The 26,657-nt window shown below is 44.5% G+C and overlaps 1 protein-coding gene across 1 annotated transcript in view; it reads right to left on the bottom strand.

Annotated features, from left to right (window-relative positions):
- Positions 1 to 26,657, bottom strand: part of ADAMTS9 (ADAM metallopeptidase with thrombospondin type 1 motif 9) — a 1,221,593-nt gene that overhangs the window by 627,104 nt on the left and 567,832 nt on the right. The window contains exons 25-26 of the mRNA XM_069643707.1: positions 25,914 to 26,081; positions 13,647 to 13,946 (exon numbers count right to left, since the gene is read on the bottom strand). Coding sequence (XP_069499808.1) covers positions 13,647 to 13,946; positions 25,914 to 26,081 — 468 coding nt within the window. The remainder of the gene's footprint in view (positions 1 to 13,646; positions 13,947 to 25,913; positions 26,082 to 26,657) is intronic.

Genomic DNA, 26,657 nt, shown 5'->3' with positions numbered 1-26,657 from the left:
TACAACGTTGCACTCAGTGCATTTCCCTTTGGTAGCTTCAGCCTGTGGTACATTCCCAACAGTGGTAAAGAACTGCCACACCCATGATTCTCTCTTGGTGCTAGAGGTAGGCACTTCCTCTACCTCATCCTTTTGGTCCACTTCATTGTCTTTGGAAGTACTGCGCTTTTTTTGTTGTGTAGGTATGCCAGCTGGTGGTGGCTCTTGGGAGGAGGGATGGCAATAGCTGATGCCATTTCTGAGATAAATAGCAGTTTTGCTCATATTCTTCCAAATATGTGCTGTGTGCTAGATTGTTAATGCATAATGAGTAAAAATAGGTGTAGGAGCTGTGCAAGGGGAACATTTTGAGCTTGAAAATTCCTAGATCAGTAGAAAATGAAGTCCCGAACTGTCTGCAAAGCACAACCCGATCGCAAAGTGCAGATGCATTCACAAACACGTCAATGTACGGCCCGTTAGCGCGTGGTCACGTGGCAGCGTCCGAAAGGTCTGCAATGACGTCAGACGTTCGCGAACGTCGACAGAAGTAAAAACAGTGGAAAAAGTTGCAAAAAGTGTATAGAAGTGTTGAAAATGATGCTACAGTGTGGGGCATGACAGAGTTTTGAGGTGAAACTTTGTAAATAGACACAAATTTTTCTATATTGAGGAAAGTATGATATTAGTAAGTTGTATCAAAATAGCATGTACTTTTAAAAACCTAAGAACTTCACTGAAAAAAGATTGTTAAAGGCACGTTATGGTTAAATTGAACTAATAAAAACCTATGAAATTCACTGAAAAAACATTTGTGATGTAATATTTGATGTCCTGTGGATCATCTTAGTTGTGCATGGTGGTGGCACGAGCTATGGTTGCTTAGCTTACCATAACTGGCGAATTTCTGGGGTTTTTCAGTTGTACTTGTAACAATAACGTCCCTTTAACAACATATTTATCATTAAATTTCATAGGTTTTTCTTAGTGCAACTTAACCATAACGTCCCTTTAATAACGTTTTTTCAGGGAAGTTGATAGGTTTTTAAAAGTGCATGCTAATTTGTTTGTACTATCCCACTTTGGGTCAATAGCGAGGTGAACGGTGTGGGGATCTTGCCACCTTACAAATACAGACACGTTTTTACCAGCCGAGTAGGCTGGTAAAAACGGGTCCATTACAGGCATGCCGGTAAGAGCGGGTCCGTGCTCGTATGAACCCGCTAATAGCGGGTGATTATGAGTGCGCGAGCACGCGCAAACCCCCATGCTGGTAATGGAAATACCGGCATGCCGCTAAAGGCCCTCCAACCCCCCCGATAGCGGCATCGCGGGACCCATCGATACCGGCACTGCCTAGGAGCAACCCCTAAATACCGGCCCGGTAATACCACTATGCTAATACCGGGTTCGCAAAACCGGACCCGGAAATAACATCATCGCCCAGGAACTGGAAATGGGTCAGCGGCCATCTTTAAAAACACAATCCATTGCCATCCTCCCTAACCACCAGTCGATACTCGGAGAGCACAGTGGAAATCCATAGAGAATGCCAAAGGGTACCAGGAAGACCACCCCCCGGCTGCGGAAACAGCGTTACTCAGACGCAGAGCTCACCATGTTAGCGGACACTCTAGCTGCACATGCAGACACAATACAATCCCACGACAAGAAGCGGGAGGTGCAGCAACAAAAGAGGCAAATCTGGCCGGAGGTAGCCCGCAAGGTATCAGCCGTAGGTACCACCCCGCGCAGTGTGAGGGACTGCAGGAAGCGGTGGGATGACCTCCGGTTGAGGGTACGCAATATCATGGCCAGCAATCGGAGGGAGGCCATGGCCACAGGCGGGGGAGCCCACCCCCCTCCCAAATTGATGCCCTGGGAGGAGACGGCTAGCAGATTCATCAGTCCTGAGTCCATCGAGGGATTATGCGAGATGGAGATGGGTGCGCAATCAACTAGGGAAGGAGGTGAGTGACCCTGCAGATCCCTGTAGGGGAGACCATGACGTAGCACAACTGAAGTGGTAGAGAGTCTAGGCAAGGCAATGCATGTCCCAACACCCACATGACCATATCCAAGTCCAGATGGCGGGCCAAACGCTGCCACACTGAAATGCATGCAGAGTGCCAATCCCATAACCAACACACAGCCAACACACCTGGACCTTGCCCATGTGATACATCACACAAACCCAAAATCAACGGCATGCCACCTGCCATGCAGTGAATGCTAACATGCCCCCTCTGAATACCCTGCGTGAGACACCTGTAAGACATGAATGCATGATCAAATAAATAATGAACAGCACCATCTTATGCCTCTGCCATGTCACACCATCACTGATGCCCTGCATCTCTTCTAACCCCCCAGGCACTGATGAGGAAGAAGCAACCCAGGAGACAACCACGAGGACATCCACCTCACACCCTAAGAAGAGGGCAACCACCACCACCACCACCTCCGCTGGAGGCAAGCAGGCCACATCCACACCTGTCCAAGAGGAGTCCCTGGAAGCACCCGCCTCCACTGGGGAAGAACTTGATGCCAGTGTGGAGCCTGAGGTAGACACCGAGGTGACATGCCCGGCCACCCCGAGCTCCGTGCCCACCCCCTCACCCCAACACCTGCAGTCACCCACCTGCAGTGAAGCTGATCCCTGCCTCCGTGACTGTGACCTAGCCACCTCTGAGGAGTACAGTCCCGAAAATGCCATCCACGTGACTGCAAAACCCACCACTCCAGCCTCCTCCAGAACCCTGGAGACACGATTGTCAATGGTGGAGGCCCAACAGGAGGCCATGTTAGACCTACTCCGCCAGGACATTGCGAACGGGGAGGAAACCAGGCAGGGTATTGCCACAGCAATTGCGGGGAGCACAGCGGCCATCGAAGCCAACACAGCCGCTGTCAATGCATCGGCTCGGCTAATGAGGGACTGCATGGGGGGGGTGACACAGGTGCTGACTTCAATGCTGCTTCATATGCAGCGGCCACAGCTTGCAGGAGGTGTGGAACCTGCCAGCGACTCACCTACTACCGCCACACCAGCTTCATCTGTCCCCACCAGCCCAGTGCGCCACACACGTAGGAGTGCAAGGCACACTGAAATGCGGCCTCTGGACTGGAAGAAGTCCCGGAAGTAGTGTGGGGGGACAATGGTAGTGGGACACAAGGTTGGGGGTGAAGGGGTGCATCTTGTGGAGTCTATTGGGGGTGTTGGTGTTTGTTGGGGGGGTCTGGGGGTGTGTTGGGGGGACTGGGAGTTTGTTTGGGGGGACTGGGAGTTTGTTGGGGGGTCTGGCAGTTTGTTGGGGGTCTGGGAGGGGGGAGTGGGCACATTTTTGTTGTAAATAATACACAAGTTGTGATTAGAAAAATCCACGGCTGGACATTGTTTTTTTCGTGTGCATCCATTTAATGTGTTACAGTGTTCAGTGCCTAACTCCCAACATTCCCTGTGTGCATGTCCACATTGGCCCAGTGTCTGACTGACACACGTCTTTCATAGTCCCTGTGTTTCAGAAGTATTTGTGAATTGGTGCTGGGCATACAGCATGGCCATCCCATGCATCAAGTACTGGCATGGGGGCTACTTCACCTCCGTCTCCATCCTCATCATCCTCACCCGGGCCATGCATGTCAATGTCATGTGGCAGTGGTACATTTCTCCGGACGCACATGTTGTGCAGGATGACACAGGCCATGGTGATCTTTGCCACCTTCTCAGGCCTATATAGGAGTGGCCCACCAGACCTGCTGAGGCAGCGGAACCACGCCTTCAACAGGCCAAAGGTCTGCTCAATCACAACACGGGTACGGGTGTGCACACGATTGTACTCCTCCTCATGGCTGTTCTACGGGTTCCGCACAGGGGTGAGTAGCCACGGCCTCAAGGGATATCCTCCATCATCTGCAAGCAGATACAAATAGGTGTGTGTCACTCTGAACTGCCACCTTCAGGGAGCACAGTCATGGTGGCAGCTATTTGGTGTGGGCATGCACATGTCCCTGTACGCATGCAAAAATGTTACCTAGATGCAATCTATACTGTCATGAGGTGTGGTAGTCTGGATGGCATTCAAAAGATGATGCAAGGTGTAATCATGCATGCTGAGGCAGATGTGCTGTGGTAGTGCAACAATGTTTAGCCTTCAATTCATGCTGTTCATTCTTTACTATGCATGGTCACACTGACCACATTACCACAGTTGCCATCTTGTTCATTCATGCATTGCTTGCCATCACCTTGGTGGCCTGGTTCTGCCTCTTACTTGTTGTCATCGATATGCATTATTTGTGATATGTGGCCCAGTGATGTGTCATGGACCGTTTGACTGGTTCAGGTCAGGAGTGTTTAGCTTTGCATGCATTCTCCAATCACCGACTATTGCCACCTAGGTGCAGTATCCCCCCCCCTTTCCCACCCAGTTGCACTATGCCCCCCCACCCCCTTATGCATACCCACACATCAGTACCCCAAAGCACTGCCATGGGACAGTTCTGCAACTCACCAAGCAGCCAGGAACGTGGTCCAGCATGTCGCTCCATGTGTCGGGGTAGCGTGGAGTTAAGTAGTACCATGGCATCATGTGTTGATCCGGGAAATCGGGCAACAGCAATGTGTCATGATCCTGCTGAAGTCACATACCATTTGCACATTGATGGAGTGGTATTGATTGCGATTGTGGCACACCGCCTCTATGGCATGGGGGACTACCAATTCCACATGGGTGCAGTTGAGTGCACCGACACAATTGGGCATGCCTGCCAGTGCATGGAAGCCTACTTTGGTGTCGGCTATCTCCTGGGCAGTCCGTGGTAGGGATATGTGGCTGCTTGCGTGCTTCAGGGGGGCATCCAGCACTTGGTTCAACATGTGTGAAAATAGTGGCTGTGAAATGCCATGCAGCTGGCCCACTGTGTGTTGGTAGGTGCCTGTGGCCAGGAAGTGTAGCACAGACACCACCTTTAGTAGCGGGGGGGATGGCAGTGCATATTTCAATGAGGCTGGCAATGTCATTTTGTATCATGTCCACTATGGTGGTGATGGTGTCACAGTCCAACCGATACAGGGTGTGGATCTGCTCAGGGGTTAGGTTAAAAGGGCTGGGTCTGGTGTGAGGGATTGGGGGTTGCCTACGAGGCACTGCTGCCTGCGCTGGTGGTAATTGCTCGGCCTGTCTCATCCTCCTTCTCCTCCTGCGTCTCCTCTGTGCTGCCTGTTGTTGCTGCTGTAGTGTTGTTGCTGTTGTTGCTGTAGTTGTAGCTGTATGGGCATGTCCTCCAGCGCCATGATTGCAACAGCTAGTGGTAGCATTTTGGTGTTGGAAGGGGTGTGGTGTGTGGGTGTGCTCATTTTATACTGGGCCAGCCTCCATTGACTCCATCTGTGGGGATTGTGTACACCTGTGGCAGTTGCCTTGTATCCTGATTGCTGTTTGCGGGTGGTCCGCGATGCCTGTATGGCCGCCATCGTGCAGTCCGTGATTACCAGCTTCGCGATGCTTTGATTTGCATGTCCACGTGGGTTGGGATTTCCCCCTATTACCGGCATGCCGGTATTTGCTCCCCGAAGGGGCGCGTTTACGCGCCTATTCCGCTATTAGCGGCACCGTTATTTAGGGTGCCGCTAATACCGGGTTTGCGGGTCGAAATACACCGGAGCGGTAAACGATGCCGGTATTACCATACCGGCATCGTTTTTGCCTTACCGCCAACCTTGTAATGAGGCCCATAGTAAATACGTGATAGTAATGTTTTTACGTTATAATGTAGATGATACCAAAAACAACTGCAAGCTAAGAGGATTCCCACATGGTAAAGTATCACTTGGTAAGGAAACCTTCACAACAATAGGTATAATCTACCACGCAGGAGCCACAACCAATGAAGGTCACTACACTGCATACATAAAAAAGAATTGTGGATGGGTCAAATGTAATGATACTAACATTACTGTAAAACAGAGATTACCAGCAAATCTTGTAAACGCTTACTTAATATTCTTAAAACCAAAATTTACTAACTAATCTGTGTATGAACGTAAACAAAACTTGAACTTCAAAACTATGAGCAGTTAGAAAACGGCAACAGGTACCTAACTGCCCCAAGATGCTGCAACATGCAAACACATAAATGAATACCATTAAAATGAAACAAGAAATAAACAGTGACAATACACCAACACATAACTGCCTCAAAAATCTGCAACAAGCCAACGGATAGATGAATACCACTAAAATGGGAAAAGAAATAAACAAATAAAATACACCAACTGCTATCTAATTGCTATCTAATTGCAACAATACCACCACCACCTCTAAATCAAAAACCGTACACATATTCAATTCCTCCTACTAAACGCAATGACAGAAATGTATTGTACCACAAAGTAGAAAGGGGTTTTCCCACACACCCAATGATTTAATCAAAAACAGGAACTGGGCAAATTGCACAGTATATTGGTTTGAACCATAGTACTTCCAAAGTGCTAACTATGAGGGTCTACAAAATACATAAATGTCTACTATGCAATGCACTATTCATTATAAACTACCTACACTAAGTGTGTGTTTTTCTTTTATAACAGTGATTGAAAAAAATGTCTGCTCTAACTACCCATGGCATGAAAAAAAAAAACTACAAAAAAACAAGGGGGTTCCTGGGAGTCTCTCTGCCAGACATTAGTCCTGGGTACGAGAGCCTTACCCAGCTTCTTTAGCTCACTATCTTTCACAGAGGAGAAATATCCCAATCATATCAGTCTTTGCCCTGCCCAGGGGAAGTTCAGCACTGAAAGCTAGGCAATTGTGCTCTGAACAAGAATACCAATAGCAACTCCAGACACGTGTTTCGGTCTGGTTGGATTTCATCAGTAGGGTGGAGCTGGGCCTCTCTAAGAATAGTGACCAATGGGTCAATATCTGCATTCTCCTAGTAACTTAGGGTGAGACCCAAAGTTACTTAAATATGCAAAAAACAAGGGGTGTCCTGGGATTGATATTGGTACTCTTCTTCAGAGGAAAATTGACTAGCATTTCGGTGCTGGACTCCCCCAGGGCAGGACAAATACTGATATGGTTGGGATATTTCTTCTCTGTGGAAGATAGTGAGATGAAGACTTTGGGTAAGTCTCTCGTAACGAGGACTAACGTCTAGCTGAGGGACTCCCAGGACCCTGCTTGGTAATTTGCATGATAAAACTGTAAACAACCACAAAAAGTCAAACAGTAAGTATATATTGATTGGACTCACAAACACCACAGCATAACACACCCATTCAAGCAAACACCTGACCATACAACACAATCCTAAATGTTTGCTTCCATGGGTATCTTATGTTGCAGTGCTTGTTGGCAAACACTACAATCTTGACTGCATGGCCTGGCCAAAACTCTTCATACAGCCTTATTAAAAGAAACACTAATTATATAATAATTAAACTCACTGCCACCACAACATAACACAGGCATGCAAACAAACACCTCACCAATAAATACAACCCAAAATGCCTAGAGTCTTCAATACCAGCATTCTGAACACAATCCAACAAACAAAGACACATCATCTCACTGTCCTATAAACACTATTACACTATTACCAATCAGTACACACATTTTTAAAAACATATGACCTAAGCATCCCACATACCACAGTCAAAATCTTTGGTAACATTGGTGTGTTATGCTGCGGTGGTTGTGGCCAGGGCCTAGAGTCTTGGGTGCATGGCCGAAGGCCTACAGCACTTCGGCCATACACCAAAGACTCTAGGTCGTGGCCACAACAACCGCAGCATAACACACCCATAGAAACAAACACCTACCAAATAACCACAACCCAAAAACATAATACATCCACCTCAAAACCTACCCACTTCAATTAACATTCTAAAAAATAATTACAACCAAACTCTTCAATACATACCCTCTTCACCCAATGGTCTTCTAACAACCCAAAACCAACATCATGCTAAACTAAAATAGCCAGTAGTGCGGCCAGTGTTTACTATGTCCGCGGACCGTGCAAACACATCACAACTTTCTCCCACCTAAACAAATACAGCATATGACCCATCTCTTACTCTCCCACCCTCTCCAAGCACTCATACACTCCAACACACTCCCCAAAATTGGATTTATGCTCACTTCAAAGCTGCGCTGTCCGCTGATGTCCGCGGATCCAATGTGGCAGGCGCATCAAAACAATGCACACACCTCACGCCTCAACCCAGCCAATCAGAGAACATGTTGCGTGTCCGCGGACACGATGCAAGCCGATTATCCAATCAGTGTCCTGTCTGCGGAGCAAACAGGGAAGTGTGTCCGCGGAGCGGACATAGATATCACACATTTTTTTAAGACCTAATTTTTGGTTGTTTTAAAAAAAAACTACTGGACGGATTTTCACCAAATTTACAAAAGCATGCTTTCGGGACCAAGCTGCCGCTCCTGCTGCGAATTTGGTGAAAATCCGTCCAGCGGTTTGGGCTGTAGGCGTGGCAGAAATGTTTTCTCCATTCAGTCTATGGGAAAAAAAAAATTTTGGGACCCCCCTATAACTTTGCCCCCCCTGGACCAAACCTCACCAATTCAGAGTGGGACATATACTTTTTTGCGAAGTTTGGTGAGGATTCGTCCAGGGGGAGCGAAGTTATAAGCGGCCCAAAAAGTGCTCTTCTTATGGGTTTATGGGTTTAGCAACTTAACCATAACTACATGGCCGCTACTGCAGGCAATGTAATATATCAGTGAAAAAACTTTGTTAAAAGGGACGTTATGGTTAAGTTGCGCTACTAAAAACCTATCAAATTCAGTAAAAAAACTTTGTTAAAGGGACGTTATGGTTCAAAGTAAAACTGAAAAACCCCTGAAATTCGGCAGTTATGGTAAGATAAACAACCATAACTCGCGCCACCGTGCACTGCTAACACTAACACCCAGGACATCAAAGATGACATCACAAATGTCACTGATGACATCACATGTGCATTTACTTTTCGTGAAAACTCTGTAGGAGGGATTCTTATAATGTTGACCAAAAAGTATCAAGGATCATTTGAATAAATATCATGAGCTAATTAGTGAATTAAGCAATGCATTGATATAAATAGTATTCTATTATGAAGTTCTATCCAGTATACTAAGCAACTCATGCAGAAACTTAGGCAGTGTGTGCATTATACAGGATGAAGGTGCAATATTCATAATCTTGCCATGTAGAATAATTAAATGATAACTGCTTTCTTATTACAGTTTTGCGTACTGTGAAACATGTAATAAGTAGCTAATAAAACCCACTTAATACATAATTACACTTAATACAGACAAAACACAAAGAGACAACAACACATACAAATATGAGTATATACAGGGACAGAGAAGTAAGCAAAAAAGCAGAAGTAGTAACAGAAAGAGTTCATAACCTAACTGATTATCTTTATGCAGAGAAATGATTGCTCTTACTTACTGTATCTATGTGTATCAAATGATATCAGTGAACCCTAAGGAAAGGAGTGTGAGTACAATGTATACAAATATGAGCATATACAGGGAAGTTATAGTAATAAAAATAAAACCATGAGAAAATGCTGATAACTCTAATGATTATCTTCATGTACAGAAAGGATTGCTCTCTTTCAAGCCTTTGTCTTCCGCTATATATGTTTCATATGATATGACTTGACCCTAAGTCTACAAATATAGTACCTTTTCAATTTTTACTTCCTGACTGTTATTTTAAATGTACTCATGTATACCCTATGACGTGAATTGGCGTCTTGCTGTAACCAGTTGCTCTCACCCTTGTCATACGCAAATCCTCCATCTTTCCCTCCATGTCTTTGAGAAACGTTTGTACATCCACCATGGTGTATGGAGAACCAGTGTCTACTGTCACTTGAAGTGACACTTCATTTATTAACATGGACACCCACGGGCCTACTGCTCCTTCAGTTGGCGTGAAGGCTAGGATTTGTACTTCGTCATCAACTCCATCTGTAACTGACAGCAAACTGCTGGGACCGCCTATTTCCTCTAGAGCCTTTTTACTGCCCATGTTGCATCTTGCAAAGAGATAATGATCTCTTTGCAAACCACCATTGAAACGTGGGATTGCTCTGCCCCTACCTCTGATATTTCAGCAGACCTTACCAAAACGACCAATCTGTCCACATTTGTAGCACTCTGCCGAAAATGCTGGGCAATCTTTCTCATTGTTCATATGTCTGTACCAACCACACTTGTAGCATCTGCTCTGCATCTTGTTCATGGTTTCTCTTTCTCTTTCTTTCCTAGAATTCATGCCAAAATCAGCTCTGGCTATATCCATTACTATGGCAATTAATGCCTCCTCATTTTTTTCATGGTTTTCGTCGTGTACTTCCTGGACACATTTCACTTCCATTTTGTATTTCTCTCATGCATTTATTTCCCCAACTCCATTGATCTGGCTATATCAATGGCCTGTTCCAGGGTAGGATCATTCGCTTGCCACAACCGTTGTTGGATACGTGTATCTGCAACATGATGGACCAACTGATCCCTCAAATATTCATCGGTTATGCCAGTAAATTTGTAGATATGAGACCTCTTAATGTTGCGATGTAGGTGTCAACACTCTCTCCTTTATTTTGCCGTCTTGAAAAAGATCTGTATCGTTCCAACATAGTGTTGGTTTTATTACCAAAATGTCTGTACAACTTCGCTAAAGCAGCCTCCTACCTCGTACTACTGCTGGCCGTGGAAGCCGAATCACCCGAACCTTCTCCATCATTCGGCAATTCAGGCAATGATCTAAATATCCTCAGAGCTTCTGCACCCACACAATTTAGTAGAGTGGGTTCGTTGAGATCATCATTGTATTTCGCCCCTCCTATAGCCCTCAAATACACCTGGAAGCTGTCTTGCCATTGCTCCCATGTGCACATCGGGTTGCCAGGGTGTGCCAAAAAACTGTGCAGGGGCCGCAATGCTTTGCATGTTGCGTTTATGAAAGTTCTCCTGCGCTGGAAAGTACTGTTACTGTAAATTGGCTTTTTTATCACACTATGGGCCTCATTACACAGTAGGCAGTAGCCATGGCGCTTGCGCCATGGCTACCCCCTTACCGCATTCCGGGTCTGTGTTCCCGGAATAGGGACTTACCGGGTTATTCCGACCCTAGAGGACCTGGTAAGTCCCCATTCCGGGAACCATTCCCCATTCCCATTTGAGCCCCCATAGGGCTCAATGGGAATGGGGAAGGAGCTAATAACGGTGCTGCAATTTGCGGTACCGTTATTAGCTCTGAAGTCCCTTAGCGGGTCCCTTCCATAACGCCTGGTAAAACCAGGCGTTAGGTGAGGGACCCACTAAGGGACCTCGTAGTAGGGCAGTAAGGGATTACCGGCACCAGTGCCCTTACCAATGTCGGTAATCCCTTACCGCCTACCATGTAATGAGGCCCTATGTCATGTATTTAAGTTAGCAGTGTTGAATATTCCATTATCTTATTTCCTTTCACCTCTCATTATTTTGTCTTCCTTCTTATTATTGTTATATATTTTTTTTTTCTTCCTTATTTGTATTGTAGCCATTGATCCCTATGCCTGAACAGTGTGGTAACAGCATGCAGTTAGTGTCCACAATAATCTGCATTAGGTTCACTGTATTCAACTCAATGCATTTTCCTTTCCATTTCAATGCGCTCCGTATTGTTTCTCCTGAGTTGGCATGGCAACTCACACTTGTCTCCAAGATGGCAGCACGTAATCTTCGTTATTTAGGGTCCTTTACTCTTATTTTTGTTTCACAACTGCTGGCGCACCGGTTTGTATGATGCGGCTTGGTCTTAACGTCTGCGCATTCCGGTAATGTCACTTATTCACGATGGCTCCCCCCATGATAGCCGTCATGAACTCACTGTGGTTTCGTCTTCTTCTGTACTTTCTAATTCGCTGGGGAACCATCCATCAGGCAGCACACACACTCAGACTTCTCCCTCTTCATGAGCCTCGGCTGGGAACTGCTCTAACAGCAAGGATCCTCGTCGCCATTTATGTTAAGAACATAAATCGCTCGCCCACACAATTTGGTTAAGATTTACTCATAAGTTTATTCATAGACAGACTCGCTTCCCGTGTGATTCTCAAATCATCATTCGAGAATCATACGGAACGTGAGTACACACATAGAACATATAGAACAAATACACATCATAACAAGGAGTCCTCCATTTATGCAAGATCTAGACTGGAATAGTGACCAGGTCCACCAATGGTAACAATCTGCACCATTTAAACTGACAGTGGCTATCCATCCTTGGATTGGTCTTTACTCACCCACTGTGACTATGAACTGGTCACGCTTAAATCCAGAACACATTGCATGAACTGTTCTAGAGCCAATGACTCAACTCATGACAGTCAGTAACCCGGACACTGTTTCTGACCGCATTAGGCTCTCAGTTTATGGGTTGCTCATTTGTTCCAAATGAATGTATGCACTAACTGCTCGATTTTGAATTTCTTTGTAAACCATGTCTGTTTAAGACAGAAATATCTCTGTACTGTATGTATATTTGTATGTTTACTGTCCGTAAATGCATTTAACATTGTAAAATGTGTACTCTCCTGCTAATACGCTTTATCAATGTCTGTTGAAGATTAATTCGTCAGAAATAATTTGATAATATAGCAAATAAATAGCGCCCACTAGGCCAACCGCTTTTTTCAGGCTAACTTGGTTGTAGCCACCCTTCATTGAAAATAATACATACTGAAATCATAAGTGTGTTTCAAATATTGTGTATGGGAAGACCATACCCTTTCAGTGTCCTAGTCTTAGATGCCCCTTGGGTCTTCTCACTCTCCAGGGCTTCCCCCTTGGGTTAACTCCTATCCAACCATGGATAGCCACTGACCGAGGGTTTTACCCAGCAATAGGCATTCAAGGACTTTAGTGTGGACTGGGACTAGACCGTCCCAACCCACACATCTGGCCACACACACAGACTGCCAATTTGCCGGTAAAAGCAGACGCTTTCCGTGGGGAAAAGCATTGCATATATGTCAATCCCTGAACTCAGAGGGCAGAGTGAAAAACATTGTGGCTCAGCCATTTTAGAGATGACTATGGTACTCTTTATGGCATTATGCGGTAAAATGCAAAAGTGCATGAGCAAAAAGTAAAAAACACGGTAGAAAAATACCGGCTGCTACAGCCCATTCTGGACACATTGAATATGTAACCACAAAGATACAAAAGAAAAAGTTCTAAGGATACAGATTATCCTAACCACAATTCACTGTAAGGTGATGTGTACAGTTTAAAAAATACAAGAACTCTACTAAGGGAGACCGTCTCCCATTAGAGACAGTCTTAGGCACTGATCGGATGCCCCATACAAATTAGCACAAACAATGGAAGTAAAGCCTAAAGTTTTAACTTACCTCCAAAAAGTTAGAGTATGCAGTTGAAATAGTGTCCCATAGAGGTCTATGGAAGCAAATCAGCAAAAAGAAGGATTTCCTAACATTATGCATCCCCATAGAGGATGCTAAGGCATAGGGCCCCAGTTACAGCTGTTATTGTTTACTATCTTTTATTTCCTTACTTTAACTGTGAAAACAAAGTATTCAAGCTAAAAGTCAGAACAAACGCATATAAATGTTGAAAACTATTACTTACTGCGCCCCAAGGTCCGATTCTCCAGTGGTTGCCACCTGACGGACGTGAACGGTCCGGGTTTCGGTTTAAAATGCTGATTGATGGATTGGACCGTACTCTATGATCCACGTGTGGGGAAGACTGAATAGTCCTGTCATAGTCATGGTCATGGTTTGGTTGACGACAGGGAGACATTGAGCACTCCTGCTCTGTTGTTGGGCGGCCATCAGGATCACACTCATTTCTGTCAACCATCTGATCACTGTAATTTATGCAAACCACTTGGCGAGTTGCCTTGCCTTGGCCACATGTCACCGAACACTGAAAACAAAACAAACATTTGATAAAATATTAAAAGATAAATGATACAGTGCAAAAATCCATACATCTGTTAATGATCTTATTATATTCCCAATATTGCTTTCCAATATTGTTTAATTGATTTTAATTTCGAATGTACAGAACGTCTGTCCCCAAATTGGAAATACATCTCAGAAAATTGAAATGTAACAGCAGAGCTATTTATAAAAATCAAATCGAAAATCACCACAAAATCATCTGTTCTGCAGTTAAAAGGGGTTATCACGTGCACACCAAAAGAAGAAATCAATGACATAATGAACACTCGCTCACCACATCTCTGTACCTTCAACCACCTCAATGTAAACACTCATTCACTTTAATTCTTGAAGAAGTTAAACTCTGCTGCAACACATGAATCTGCTTCTGAACAAAACAACTTTAGTAAGAACCCAGAGCCCACATACAGGGAAGGTTTCAAAGTACATGCAAAGCGACCTCTCGCATGACTTGGGAAGTGAATCAAGATCTAGTGAGTGATTCCGTACATTCTGCAAGTAGCCCAACATATTCAAGGGAGAGGGCGGCTTCCATTTTTGAGCGGTCTCTGCCCTAGGCAAGTTCATAATATTCTTACTCTTATCACTCTTGTAGCGGGATACAAATAAACAAACAATGGATCGACTGACAAAAACCAACATGTTATCTCGTTAATCCAACTGGAGCTCTGACCAGTAGATTTAGATTTTAAGGCAATATAACCATAAATAAAATTACGTCCCTGGTATCGGATTTTCCTAAGGATATGATATGATATGGGATTTATAACATGCCCATACACAAGTGTTTCAAGGTGCGACGAGGGAAGGGAGGGGGAAACAGACGGAAGACAGAGACAACAATCTTACCAGGCTGGGAGATATTGAGATCACGCAAATGCAGGGGGATGGGGAAAGTGCAAGTGTGAGGGGGGAAGGGAAAGAGGGCAGTGCAGTACATAGGATCAACAGTAATATATAAATAAAATACATTAAAATAATAATAGGTAAAAAGTGCGGCCAGCTAGTGGCAAGTGCAGGGGTAAGTGCCGACATGAAGTCAAGAGCTGGTAGGGACTGTAGGGATACAGAAACAGCCTCCAAGTGCAAGGGATGCCCGGGAGGCAGTGCAGGTGTGCCGCTGGTGGGGGAGGGTTTTAGGGAGAATTCTCATAAATGTGCCAATTCCCTTCACCTTAGAGACCCCCAGCACCTTAGCTGGATTTTGAGGACTTGATTATTTTCCTGGAGAGAGTGTGAGCCTTTTTTTCCACTCTCTCATATATTGTGATGTGTGTTTTACTCTTGTGTTCTTTAATTATGGTGTTTTAAGACAACTCCGTAGGCATTATCTTTTCATGTGTGTTATACAGCACCCTCAGTGCAGTGACACTGGGAAGCCTTTCTAGACTGTCCCAAGGTTTAAATACCTTCTATGGGATAAATTACTGTTTCTCAGAGAATGTAACGTTAAATTAATTCCTAGATTAATTCCTAGACCCAACCCACACTATCCTACAATAGAGTGCTGGAGGGGTTACCTAGTATCCCCTATGTCTAGAAACTCATGTAGCAGTCATATGCTACCCATTCCTATCGAAATGGCTGGTGGCAGTGGTTTTACAATGAGCTACCATGATTTTTCCCGACCGCGAACACTGGTAGCTAAAAATCACGTGAGCCAAGTTTTTCAAGATGGCGCCTGAGCCCCCATTTTTAAACAGGTCCTGGTCTTCTTTTTTCACCATTTCTTTTTGGAAAGGCCCTTCTAGAGTTTGTCTCTGTGTGCCAAACTAGGTGTGGTCCCTTTGTTCCTACACCTTTCGCGGGCTTCAGGACTGAAGACGGCCACTGGTGCCCGAGTGTCTGGGGTGGGCAGGAAGTGAGGGAGGTACCCGAAACTCCCTGTGCTTAGTCTCCTAGGAGACCCAAATGCACTCTGGCATGTTTGGCTGGCTGACTGCCCGGCAAGGACAGCCACCTGCTGGGTTAATGGCAGCTAGGCTGGAATGAATGAGAGAAAACTGTTTAAAAGGCACGTCACTTGGTCTGAAAGGCAGAGTCGACTACTGGAACGAAAGAACCGAAGACCAGCTGGAAGAGGACGGCTGCTGCGACTACTGGACTGTTGTTTTGCCTGGTGGAGCCCTAATACCGGTCCGAATCACCAAGTTCACCTTGACAGAGAAGCCCTTCAAGGACGACTTCTACCTTTGAGTTGGTAGGACCAATCAACTCGAAAGCCACCTGGATACCATTCTCAGAGCTGGTTAGTATTAACCGGGGAGAAGGACACCAGCTTGTGTGCTTAAAGAACAGCAACCGGAATTGAAGATTTGCCAATTTGCCAGCTTTGTGATCCGTCCCTGTGCAGTGCAGGAGTCCCCCGACGTCCTCCCTCTTGTCCCCACGACTGAGGCTCAGGAACAGCGAGATCTGCCAGAAACAGAAGTCTTCAGCTGCACCTTTTTCTTCAATATAAAGTACTGTGGAAACCCGACCGAGAGAACTTACCTCTCCCTGCGAAAGTTTGTGAAACTTTGGCAACTCGCAGGCCTAGTCAGCTTGTGACCCAACATATGAACCTTTCTTCCGTGAACTACTTCTAAGAATCGTGGCAAAGACTTTTCCGTTTTAAATACCAGAACGGTTTTTACTTATACAAGACACTAGTCCATTGACTTTGGCCTAACTATTGCATTGAATCAACTCCTCTGGTGAACTCAAACTATTTGCACTGTTTTAAAGTAACTGTAATATGTGTTTTATCAATTTATGCCTTTTTGCTCCTACTTCAATGATATTTTGCTCTGACTTCAAGGGAGCTCAACTGCTTAGTAATCAGTATTGTAGTATCATTTTTGTGTGATATTGGTTGCTTCCTTTAGTGAATGATTTCTAAATGATCATGTAATAAATTAATAATTGTTTTACCAAGAAACCTTGAGTATAAGTGTCTATCTCAATACTTGCTATTGTAGACCTTTGTGTAGCATCCTTACAAGCTCACCTTCCCTCTTGAGATAAGCCTGGCTGCTCAGCTCGCTAACAAAAACTGTGTGGTACAGATTTATACCAATGGTTGGTTTTGCTTACACCTGTAGTCATAGTTGTGTGTAGTGGTCCCAGAGGGTACTGCATGCAAGCGTTGCCTAACAGAGGGGACCTGGGCCCGAGATCAGAGGGTAGCCAGGTGACCAGTGCAGTTTCAGTCAGGATTTCAGCAGAGGGGAGGAGGAGAGAAAGCAGAAGCAAAGAGGAAGGTCTTGAGGTGCTTCCGGAACCGGAGATGGTTCTCCGCAAGATTCATTGAGGCATATAGGCTGTTCCAGAGGAAGGCCCCAGCCGAAGAAAGAGATCTACCACCAACTCATTGTTTGGAGAAGCGACTGACCCTGATGGAGTTGGAGGCGGATGAGCAAAGAGCTCAAGAAGTACAATATTTAGGAAGAGAGAGTTGAAGGTATTGAAGCCCCAGACCCCAGAAGGCCTTGTGGACAATGCAGAGAGTTTTGAACTTACCCTCGCAGCCACTGGGAGCCAGTGCAGAGATGTCGGTCCTGGAGCGATACGATCCCTGGACTTGAGGCCAAGGACAAGTCTTGCAGTCCTGTTCTCGATGAGTTGCAGAGGGCAGAGAGTAGAAGCAGGCAGATTTAGAAAGAGGATGTTGCAGTAGTCCAGCCTAGAGAGAACCAGAGCTCTGGAGACAGTGAGCTTCTTGGGGAAGGAGAGGAAAAGAAGAATACCTCTGCAGAGGTGCAGCTGATAGTGTGACTTCTTAGAGACGTCAGAGATGTGAGGGGAGAAAGAGAGTGTGGTGTCAAAGATGACCCTAGGGATTTTAGCCTCACAGGTCAGGTGAGGGAAGGAAGAGGGCCAAGAGAGGCCAGCCAGAGAGCGATGGGAAAGGAGGGAGCAGGTGTGCTGATGAGGAGAATCTTAGTCTTACTGGCATTAAGGCAGAGATCTTTGGCGGCACACCACTCCTAGATAGCGGACAGACGGTTGGAGATGGGAGAAGGAGAAGAAGTGGCAGAAGGGAGCCTGAAAATGAGCAGAGCTTCATCCATATAGCACTGCAAGTTGGGGAAGAGGGCGGCAATGCGGTGGCCAAGAAGGGCCAGGTATTGGTTGAACAGCCAGCGAGAGAGTTTAGGCCCCCGGGGAACACCACAGGTAGAGATAGAGGAAGGACCCAAGTTGGACCTGAGAGGGTCGATCGGAGAGGATAGAGGTCAGCCAGGCCAGGGCCTGATCGGTGATACCCAAGTTATCACAGAGACGGTTGAGCAGGATGGCATGGTTGATCGTGTCAAGCGATCAATTAAGATGAGGACACAGGGCGTATTGGAGTCACGGTTAGAGAGCAGGTCTTCACGGATGTTTAGGAGAGCAGTTTTCATGCTTCTAACTGCTCTGAAGCCAGACTGATGGTCATGGAGACAACCAACAGATTCAGTGTGAAGGTTAAGCTTGGAGACGGCCAGCTTTTCCAGGAGTTTTCCCAGGAAAGAAGTGATGGAGATTGGGCAGTAGTTAGCTGGGCATGATGGGTCGGCTGAGGGTTTCTTAAGAAGAGGGTGCGCAAGGGAGTAGTTCAAGGGGGACAGGAAGACTCCAGTGGCAAAGGAGTGGTTGCAGAAGTAAGCCAAAACAAGAGCCAGGATGTCAATATGGTCCTTGATGGTTTTAGAGGAACAGGGGATAACTGGTTTTGATGAGACTTTTATAGATTGGACTTGTCTAGAAACCTTGTCTAGGGAGAACAGGGGAAAGACAGAGAAGGAGGGTGGGGGGGTGGCTGCAGGAGGGCCAGAGGAAGAGCGGGGAGTAGAGGGAGGAGGATGAGAGGAAGAGAGAGAGGACAGGATGTCCTGAGTTTTAGAGGTGAAATGAGAAGCCAGGGCTGTGCAGAAGGCCTGGGAGGGGACAGGAGAGGTAGAGACTGCAGCAGGATTGGCCAGCTCCTTGCAGATTTTAAAGAGTTTGGCCGAGTTGTTGGCTGCTGCTGAGACGTGGGCTTCGATGAGAGCTCTCTTCTTGGTGCGGACAGAGAGCTGATATTGCCTTTGGAGCAGGCGGCAGGCCAGTTTGTCAGAATATCAGATATAGCAGAATGGAGCATAGAAAGGGCTGTGTCTGGATGTGAGTCAGTTGAAGAGGAGGGGGTGGTGAGAAAGTGGTGGCGAAAGGCTCAACTGATACACACTTCATGGGTCGGATAACCGAGAAGGTAGGTGGAAGTGCTGGAGTTGGCTTGACCTGAGGGGTTGAGAGAGTGAGCTGGGAAGAAATGAGAAAGTGATCACTCCAGGAGAGAGGAGTGGTCAGAGGGATATAAAGGGGAAGGTCTGTAGAGATCAGAGCATCCAGTGTGTGCCCTGCAGAGTGTGTCGGGCCAGATGGGAGGATAGAGAGCCCTGAGGAAGGGCATGAAGCATCCAGGTGGATGCCTATGTGTAGGGGAAGGACAGTCTGATGCCAGACTCTGCCAGCACTAAATGCAGCAGAGCAGCCAAGGCTTCACTTTAGGGATGCAAATCAGGCAATTACAAAGGTACCCTGTAACAATAGTAGCAGAATAATGGAACAGACCCACACTATATTTATAAAAATATACTCTTTACTCTTCATATATGAAAGATGCAGAGAGGAAGACAGCAGTATAAACGTTATCTTTTTAGTTACTGAGTTTATTGCAGCGACTCCCCCAGAGGTTAAAAAAAAAGGCCAGTGTCATGGTTTAGTTAAAAACAGTTTATGAGATGGGGTTTTTCAAACTGTAGGAAACACAATGTTGGTCAACAGTGTTAAGCCAAAGATATAGTTATAGGAAAATGGAGCTATCAAAGCTGTTGGGGGAGTTTTCCTAAAGTCATACTGGTAGTAACACTTTAGTACGCTATCCCAGTGGTGTGTAGATATCCAACTCTTAGTATCAGTCTGTACTAACTCAGAACCATGGTAGAGTGGCAGAACAGTCAGGCTTATTTTAAGAGGAAGATGTGGGCTCTAGGTTAGTACACTGAACCTCAGTTAGACATGCACACCAAAGAAACTGTTACATGTGTGATTTATATAACATTTTTGTCTTAATCTTTTGGAACACCATCTTTTGATGGACTTTTAAACATGTTTTGAAGAGCACCAATAAAAGTATTTTGCCAAGATTACGGACTCTGCTTCCTGGGTGAAAATTACTCTTCAGAGAGTGAAACTCAACTCGCTGTTGCGTTTGCAGCAGCTTTTGGACATATTTATTATATATACACCAGAATCACTTTAAATACTTGAGACGTTTACACTAGAACACTTTGGAATATCTGGGAATGCACTTCAAAGGACACTTTCACTTTCATGTTTGTTTGCGGATACATTTGTAGCAACGTTAGAAAGGGAAAAGACAATTTTATCATATTATCGATTACTATGCGCACCTGCAGTTTCTAACAGTTTATACGGTAAAACATTTACGCTGCAAACACATATAGTAAGGTTACTTTAAGGGAGGAAAATGGTTAGTTAGTGTAACATTAGCCTGGTGCAAGATTCTAGAGAGGGTTTATTCGCACAGCAAGTCTTTTAAGTCTAAAAAACGCAACCCTAGCTAATGTCAGTTCAGACAGGCTCAAACTCTTGACAAGAAGCAGAATACGAAGACTTCAAGAGGATTTCTTCCAGTCTCTAGTGTTATAGAAGGGGTAAGTTAAAAACTAACAAGGGAGACCTGTAAAAGGATTTGATGAATCGACACAAGCAGCAGGTTGAGTTGGAGGTAAGGGGGGTGACCCTGGACACCTCTAGGTGCACTCCAACAGCGACTTTTTGGAACCAGCAAAGCAATACATTTTTCCTGACAGTACCTTGGGTTTGAAGAAAATGTTCATGCTGGTTGCTCCGTGATGTTGCAGCTCTGGACCCGACCTCTAGATTCCTAGGTCTGATGACTGAAGGCAGGACAATGGATGGGATCTCTCAGTAGCTGTCTCCAGCTTTCCCCATTACCTGGATTGTTCAGGGATAACGTCACCAGAGTTCCTACCAGGATGGGACCCCCACTTTCATTTGTCAGGTTGGTTTCTTGTTTTGTCTGTGATCTCACAAAACAGTTCCTTGATTCTTTCTTCAGTCGGTACCACTGCTGATACAAAGCACACAGTTGCTCTCCTCCACAATCTCTTCATCCCTAACTTTTATGACGCTGCTGTTGAGTTTCCCCAGTGCAATATAAAAGTCCTTCTTCTCGGTTTGATTTATCCTCTGTATTCTTCCAGTAGTTTTCTCCATCTCAGTACAATATATCTTTTCCTGCACAGGCACAATTATAGTACTTGATGATAATAACATTCTGTTTTTTTTCTTCACATCTTTCTTCACTGGCTGTTTTTGAGGGGGACTTAGGGCAATCATTCGTTTAGAAACTGGTCTCCGGTATTAAGCATGTTATAAAAGAACTATTATCATTATAATGATGTTGCTTAGAGAGTGCCTCATAAGAACGGAGTCCTTGTCCCCAGAGGGTGAGTCTCTCCTGGTGAGGTCCCGCTTGCATCTACCCTTAGGGAGGATATTGTGGATCAGGCTCCCCTCCCTAGCCTCACAGGCAAAGAATCCCCCTGGGGGGACGTGGTGGATTCCTGCAAATCTTCTTACTATACACAAGTGTCTCTATTTGGAACATTATTGCCTTCATTCTTCTCTTAAGTCTGGCTTTTGTCCTTTGCATTGTACAGACACTGATCTTTCAGTCCCTAACTATTCTTTCTACTCGTCACTCTAAACACTGTTCCATTTTTATCCTTCTCCAACTATCAGCTGCTTTTGACACTGTAGATTATACCTCACTTTTACCTACTCTCTTTTCCTTGGGTGTTTCTGGTTTGGTCCTCCAATGTTTCCAGTCCTATCTTTCAGGGTGCTCCTTTTCTCTTTCCTAGACTGGTCAATGCTCTCCTACTTTCCCACTGTTGCATGGTGTTCCACAAGGCTTTGTCCTTGTTCCCCTGCATTTTTTAAAATACTTCCCCACGTGCTTACAATGTTAAGTCATTTGGCGTTTCATGTCATTTTTATGACGACTCCTAGACCTTTCTCTCCTTTTCTTCTTTTTGGATTCTCTTCACATTACTAAACTCTCTGCTTGCTTGCTGGCTATTAATGGCATTCCAGTTTTCTTTGTTTAAATGCTTCTAAGGCTGAGATTTATATTTTGATCTAGCTACGTATATATTTGCTCTGCCTCCTCCCACTTAATCTGTTCTTTTTTTCTCCTCCGTCCATTTCTTTTTACCCAATCTGCCCTTATTGTGCAGTTACTTTTGATTCATCTCTCTCTTTTGAAGACCCTATTTCTAATGTCTCTCCTCCTGTTGGTTCCTATACCATCCTTAAAGCTTGCACCTTTGTCTTCTCATGCCACTAAATGTATATTTCTTAATTGGTATTATCTTGTCTTGACTATTCTGTCTTACTAATGTGGCTTCCTCTCTATCGTCTTACAACTAGGCAGTCTGTTTATCATTCAGCTGTTCATACTATTTTCTGTCTTTCCTCTCATTCATCTATAGCTTCTTCTCTTCAACCCATTTCTTGGTTAACCTGTGAGTTAGCTTGTTCTTTCACATAGTTGTATTCTTTTTAGGAGTAGTCATGCCCTAGCCCCCTATTTTTCTTCTCTGATCGATATATTCCTGCTCATTCCTTATGCTCCAAATCACATTTCCTTTTGTTAGTCCCTAAGCCCCCCTATGCTCAACCCTGCTTTCATTCCTTTTCTATACTCGCATCTAGGCACTGGAATTCTTCATTCCCATCTATTAGACCCTCCACCACTGTTTATTTTGGTCCTTGTTTAAATCTCATATTCTTTCTCATTATCTGTAACTATTCTGTCATTTCACCTTAACTGTACCATTTGATTTATGCAAAGTGCTTTTGCAAAAGCGCGTTACAAATGAATAAATACAATTCTCTAGTATTCCTGCTGAAAACCACATGTTCAGTATTTTGGGGTAATCAGAGAAAAGGTAAGCCAGTTGGTATCTTGATTGTTTGGATTGGCAGAAGGCTTGAAGATAGGTAGCAGAGTGGCTACATTGGGGCAAGCGGGTAAGGAACTAATATAGATTTTGGAAAAGGGGACAGAGATAAGAGCAGGTTATACGTTCAATATGATGGTTTGTGGCACTGCTGATGGACTGGCTGTTTAAAGAATAGGTGCCAGCCAGCTCAGGGTGTAAGGCTGAGGAGAAAGAGTGAATACATAATAGAGTAAGGATGTGGTGAGTGACACAAAGGAGGCGAGTGGGTAGAGTATCACAGATTTTAAATATCTTGGATGGGTGAAATATAGAGCAAAATCATTGGAAGAGGGAAACAAGGAAATGTATCAGGTGTGTGGGGCAGCATGGTTTGGTGAGTAAGTGCAACTTTTGTTTAGATTATAGGGATAAAATGAGATTGGTACATTAGCTAGATTTAGCATTATCTAGCCTTCCTGAGTGTCAAGGGTGTATCAAGCAGTTATGAATAGAGGGGAACAGGGTTTGTGCAGGTGTATGCACACGTTGATGAACAGCTGACAAATCTCTGGTCCAATCCAGAGCAGATGACATGGCCTGTAGGGAGTGAAGGCGCAGGATGGCAAGCAGTTTATAAACAGGGAGCAGGAAACCGAGTTAAAGCCATAAAGGTCTGTTCAATGTCATAGGGCTTGGGTGGGAAGAAAGCAAAGAATGATGAGTAATCCCAGTTGAGGTAGGGTGCTGGGATTCAGGAATGGCATTAAGTTTAGAGAGAGTCGAGGTGGTGGGTATGTAGGTAGGAGGAGCCGAGACCTTGAAGAGGAGAAGGAGAGAGTGGTTCAAAGGTGATGGGCCAATTGTGAGTCTAATTAACCTGAAGGGCTCAGAAGGAAAACAGTTCAAGATAATTGCCTTGAGTGTAAGTAGGAAGATCATAATGGGAGGCCAGCAATAGTAACAAAATGAAGTACAAAAAGTAAATTTAAAATTTCCCAAACAGTAATATGGGCATTAATAAGAAGGTGGTTGGGGGAAGAGATGTGTGAGAAGGTCAGATTGCAAAATAAGAGGGCATGGTAGGCCATGTTGATCATTAAGCCCACCTTGTCTCCCTCATTTGTCTCTCTGGGAGATTCAATGAAGGTAGCAGAGTTAGTTTGAAGAACAGCAAGTAATGTTGTATAGTTGGTGATAATCCAAGTATCTGTAATACCCACGACTACAAGATGGGGGCTGTGGAAGACACAGTGCAAAGTGAGAAATTATATTTTTTTCTAAGGGATTGACCATTCCATAGCCCACCCAAGCGCAAGAGCACTGTAGGAGGATGATGATGATGATGATGATGAAGGTGGGAGAGGGCAGAGTTTGGATGGGGTGTCAAAGATGGTATAGATGAGGTTGAAACATGATTGTCTGTGCCATGATGTGTTTTTGTGGTTGCTGTCAGGACTAGAATAAGAGTGGATAGGAGATAAGGAGGAAGGAGTAGAGGGTGAGTTCTGTCAGGAAGGATCAGGAAGCTCTGGAAAGGAGAGTGCTACAAAAAAGAAAAGAACGAGTATTAGGGTCGGACAATGTATTGCAAATGGAGGAGTTGTGTTCACAAGATAGCGTGTAGTGAGCAAGGTCGCTAGCTGCCAAAGTACAGTTTGCAGGGCACCTACTGACCAAAATACAGTTAGAGGTTCAGCAACAACCAAAATACAGTTTAATGGACACTAGCAACCCACTAGTAACCAAAGTACAGTTAGAAGACACTAATAACTGAAAATCCAGTTTGCTTTCAGGAGGTCACTGGCAACCAAAATACAGTTTTGAAGCCAGAAACCATAATAAAGTTCAGGGTCTTATTTGGGACCAAGTAACTGTGTGCATGGTTACTAGTGAACAAAATAAATAATTGCATAGGAAAATAACCCTTCTAAAGCATGGCAGTGAGGTTTGACTGCCTATCAAGCTTCCGTTGAAAGGTACTCATAGGTTGCAGACCCACCATATAAAAAGCTAAACAAATTCAGGTCTCACAGATCAATGTGGAGTAAAACTTCCCCCGTCCCGATTTCCGCAGTAGTTTCAACCTTGCTATGGTGAATCCCCAGCCAATCGCTCCATTCAAAAACGTGATATATATTTATGAGCATGATCTATATATGACAGTACTTTTGTGCTTCTTAATTGCTGTGAATCCTGAGGTGGCATCAGGAATATCAGCAGTGGAGTCATAAAATGTCCACCTTTATCTTTTTTCCAATATGTTTGTAATGGAGGATGCATAACTTGTCTAGAACTCGAGGAATCATCCTCCCAGGTATCTCATATATTCAGTCTCAAGAACATCCCATACGTCCCCCACCTAACACTTCCCTTTTAGGATCTTACACAACGACAGGAAATATAAATTATAACGCATATTAGATCTTGAAGCAGTCGGACTATCATAGGTCCCCCTTCCTGCCGTCATGAGGCATTGGAGTCAAATAAGAAGAGAAGGGCATCATCTGCCTAAAGTCAGGCTTTAAACTCAAACTATTGTGTTGGATAATAAGGCAGGGCCTCAACCACCAGGGCCTACTAAAAGATGGAGTGGGAGTAGCCCTGCCAAGTCCCTCTATGACCACATTAATTTGCAAAAATCCAAATCCAACCCAGCCACTGTCAAGACCTCATCCTCAAGAGGCCACCCAACACTGTTCACTGCTTTCTTAGCATTCACGGACATTAGGTGTGTCTCATTGCATTTATTATGTGTAATAAGGATAAAATCAAGAGTCTACTTGATGTTATCCGCCGTCTGCGTCCCACCTGGTCACTGTTTATGAAATTGGTAATTGATTGTACCAGTAGATCATTTTCAAATGTGTAACTAAATATATCTATAAATATATGTTAATTATGCTTCCAAAATGGGTAGCCCCACTTACCTGCGTCCAGTCAAGTGCCTTCCACTGTCCACAGGGTGTTATGCTACAAACATCTTTTCCCGAAGGCTTTGGGATGTGGGAACAGGCTGTCTCGTCGGCCACTGAACCTTGATCATCTCGGCAGCTAACATACCTCATCATTGTGCCTTTACCACATGTTGCTGAACACTAAGAAAATCAATCACAGATATATAAACAAAAAAGGCATATAAAATATGTAAACATAGACCATTGTATTTATTTTAATTTCTTAAAGCCTTAATTAAGCCTGGGTTGGATTATGATCTGTGAAGTCATCCACCAAGTCATTCCTTCCTTTCTGTGTGATATCAAACATTTGGATTCAGTTTTTAATTCATTTATAGTTATTGCTTTTATTACAAGTAGTATTGCTGTCCTGCACAGTGCTAACAAGCATGTATACAGAAGTATAAATATCAAAGGTTATTTTAGGACCACATGTCATCTGGGACCCCATAACCCAAGTCCTGAGCTTTTATTTCTCCACCAATTGAATTATGGGAGTCACTTCAATCAGATAGACTGGATTTAAGTAATAGTAAAGTATAAGCAAAGTCCAGGAATGTAAAAGGGCGTGCCCGTTAACATGGAGCCATTTAGAACCTTACCTAGTAACAATAGGAATTACAAATGTGCACAATGTATACATGTTCTGTGCCCAAGAACAGTTGGTTTCAAACGTTTTTTTTTCTTTTTATCATATATGGTTAAACATGAAACCTA

Source organism: Ambystoma mexicanum, chromosome 2p, assembly GCF_040938575.1.
Source record: "Ambystoma mexicanum isolate Mex_15411 chromosome 2p, UKY_AmexF1_1, whole genome shotgun sequence".
NCBI classification, from domain to species: domain Eukaryota; kingdom Metazoa; phylum Chordata; class Amphibia; order Caudata; family Ambystomatidae; genus Ambystoma; species Ambystoma mexicanum.
This window is presented reverse-complemented; position numbering and strand designations above follow the sequence as displayed.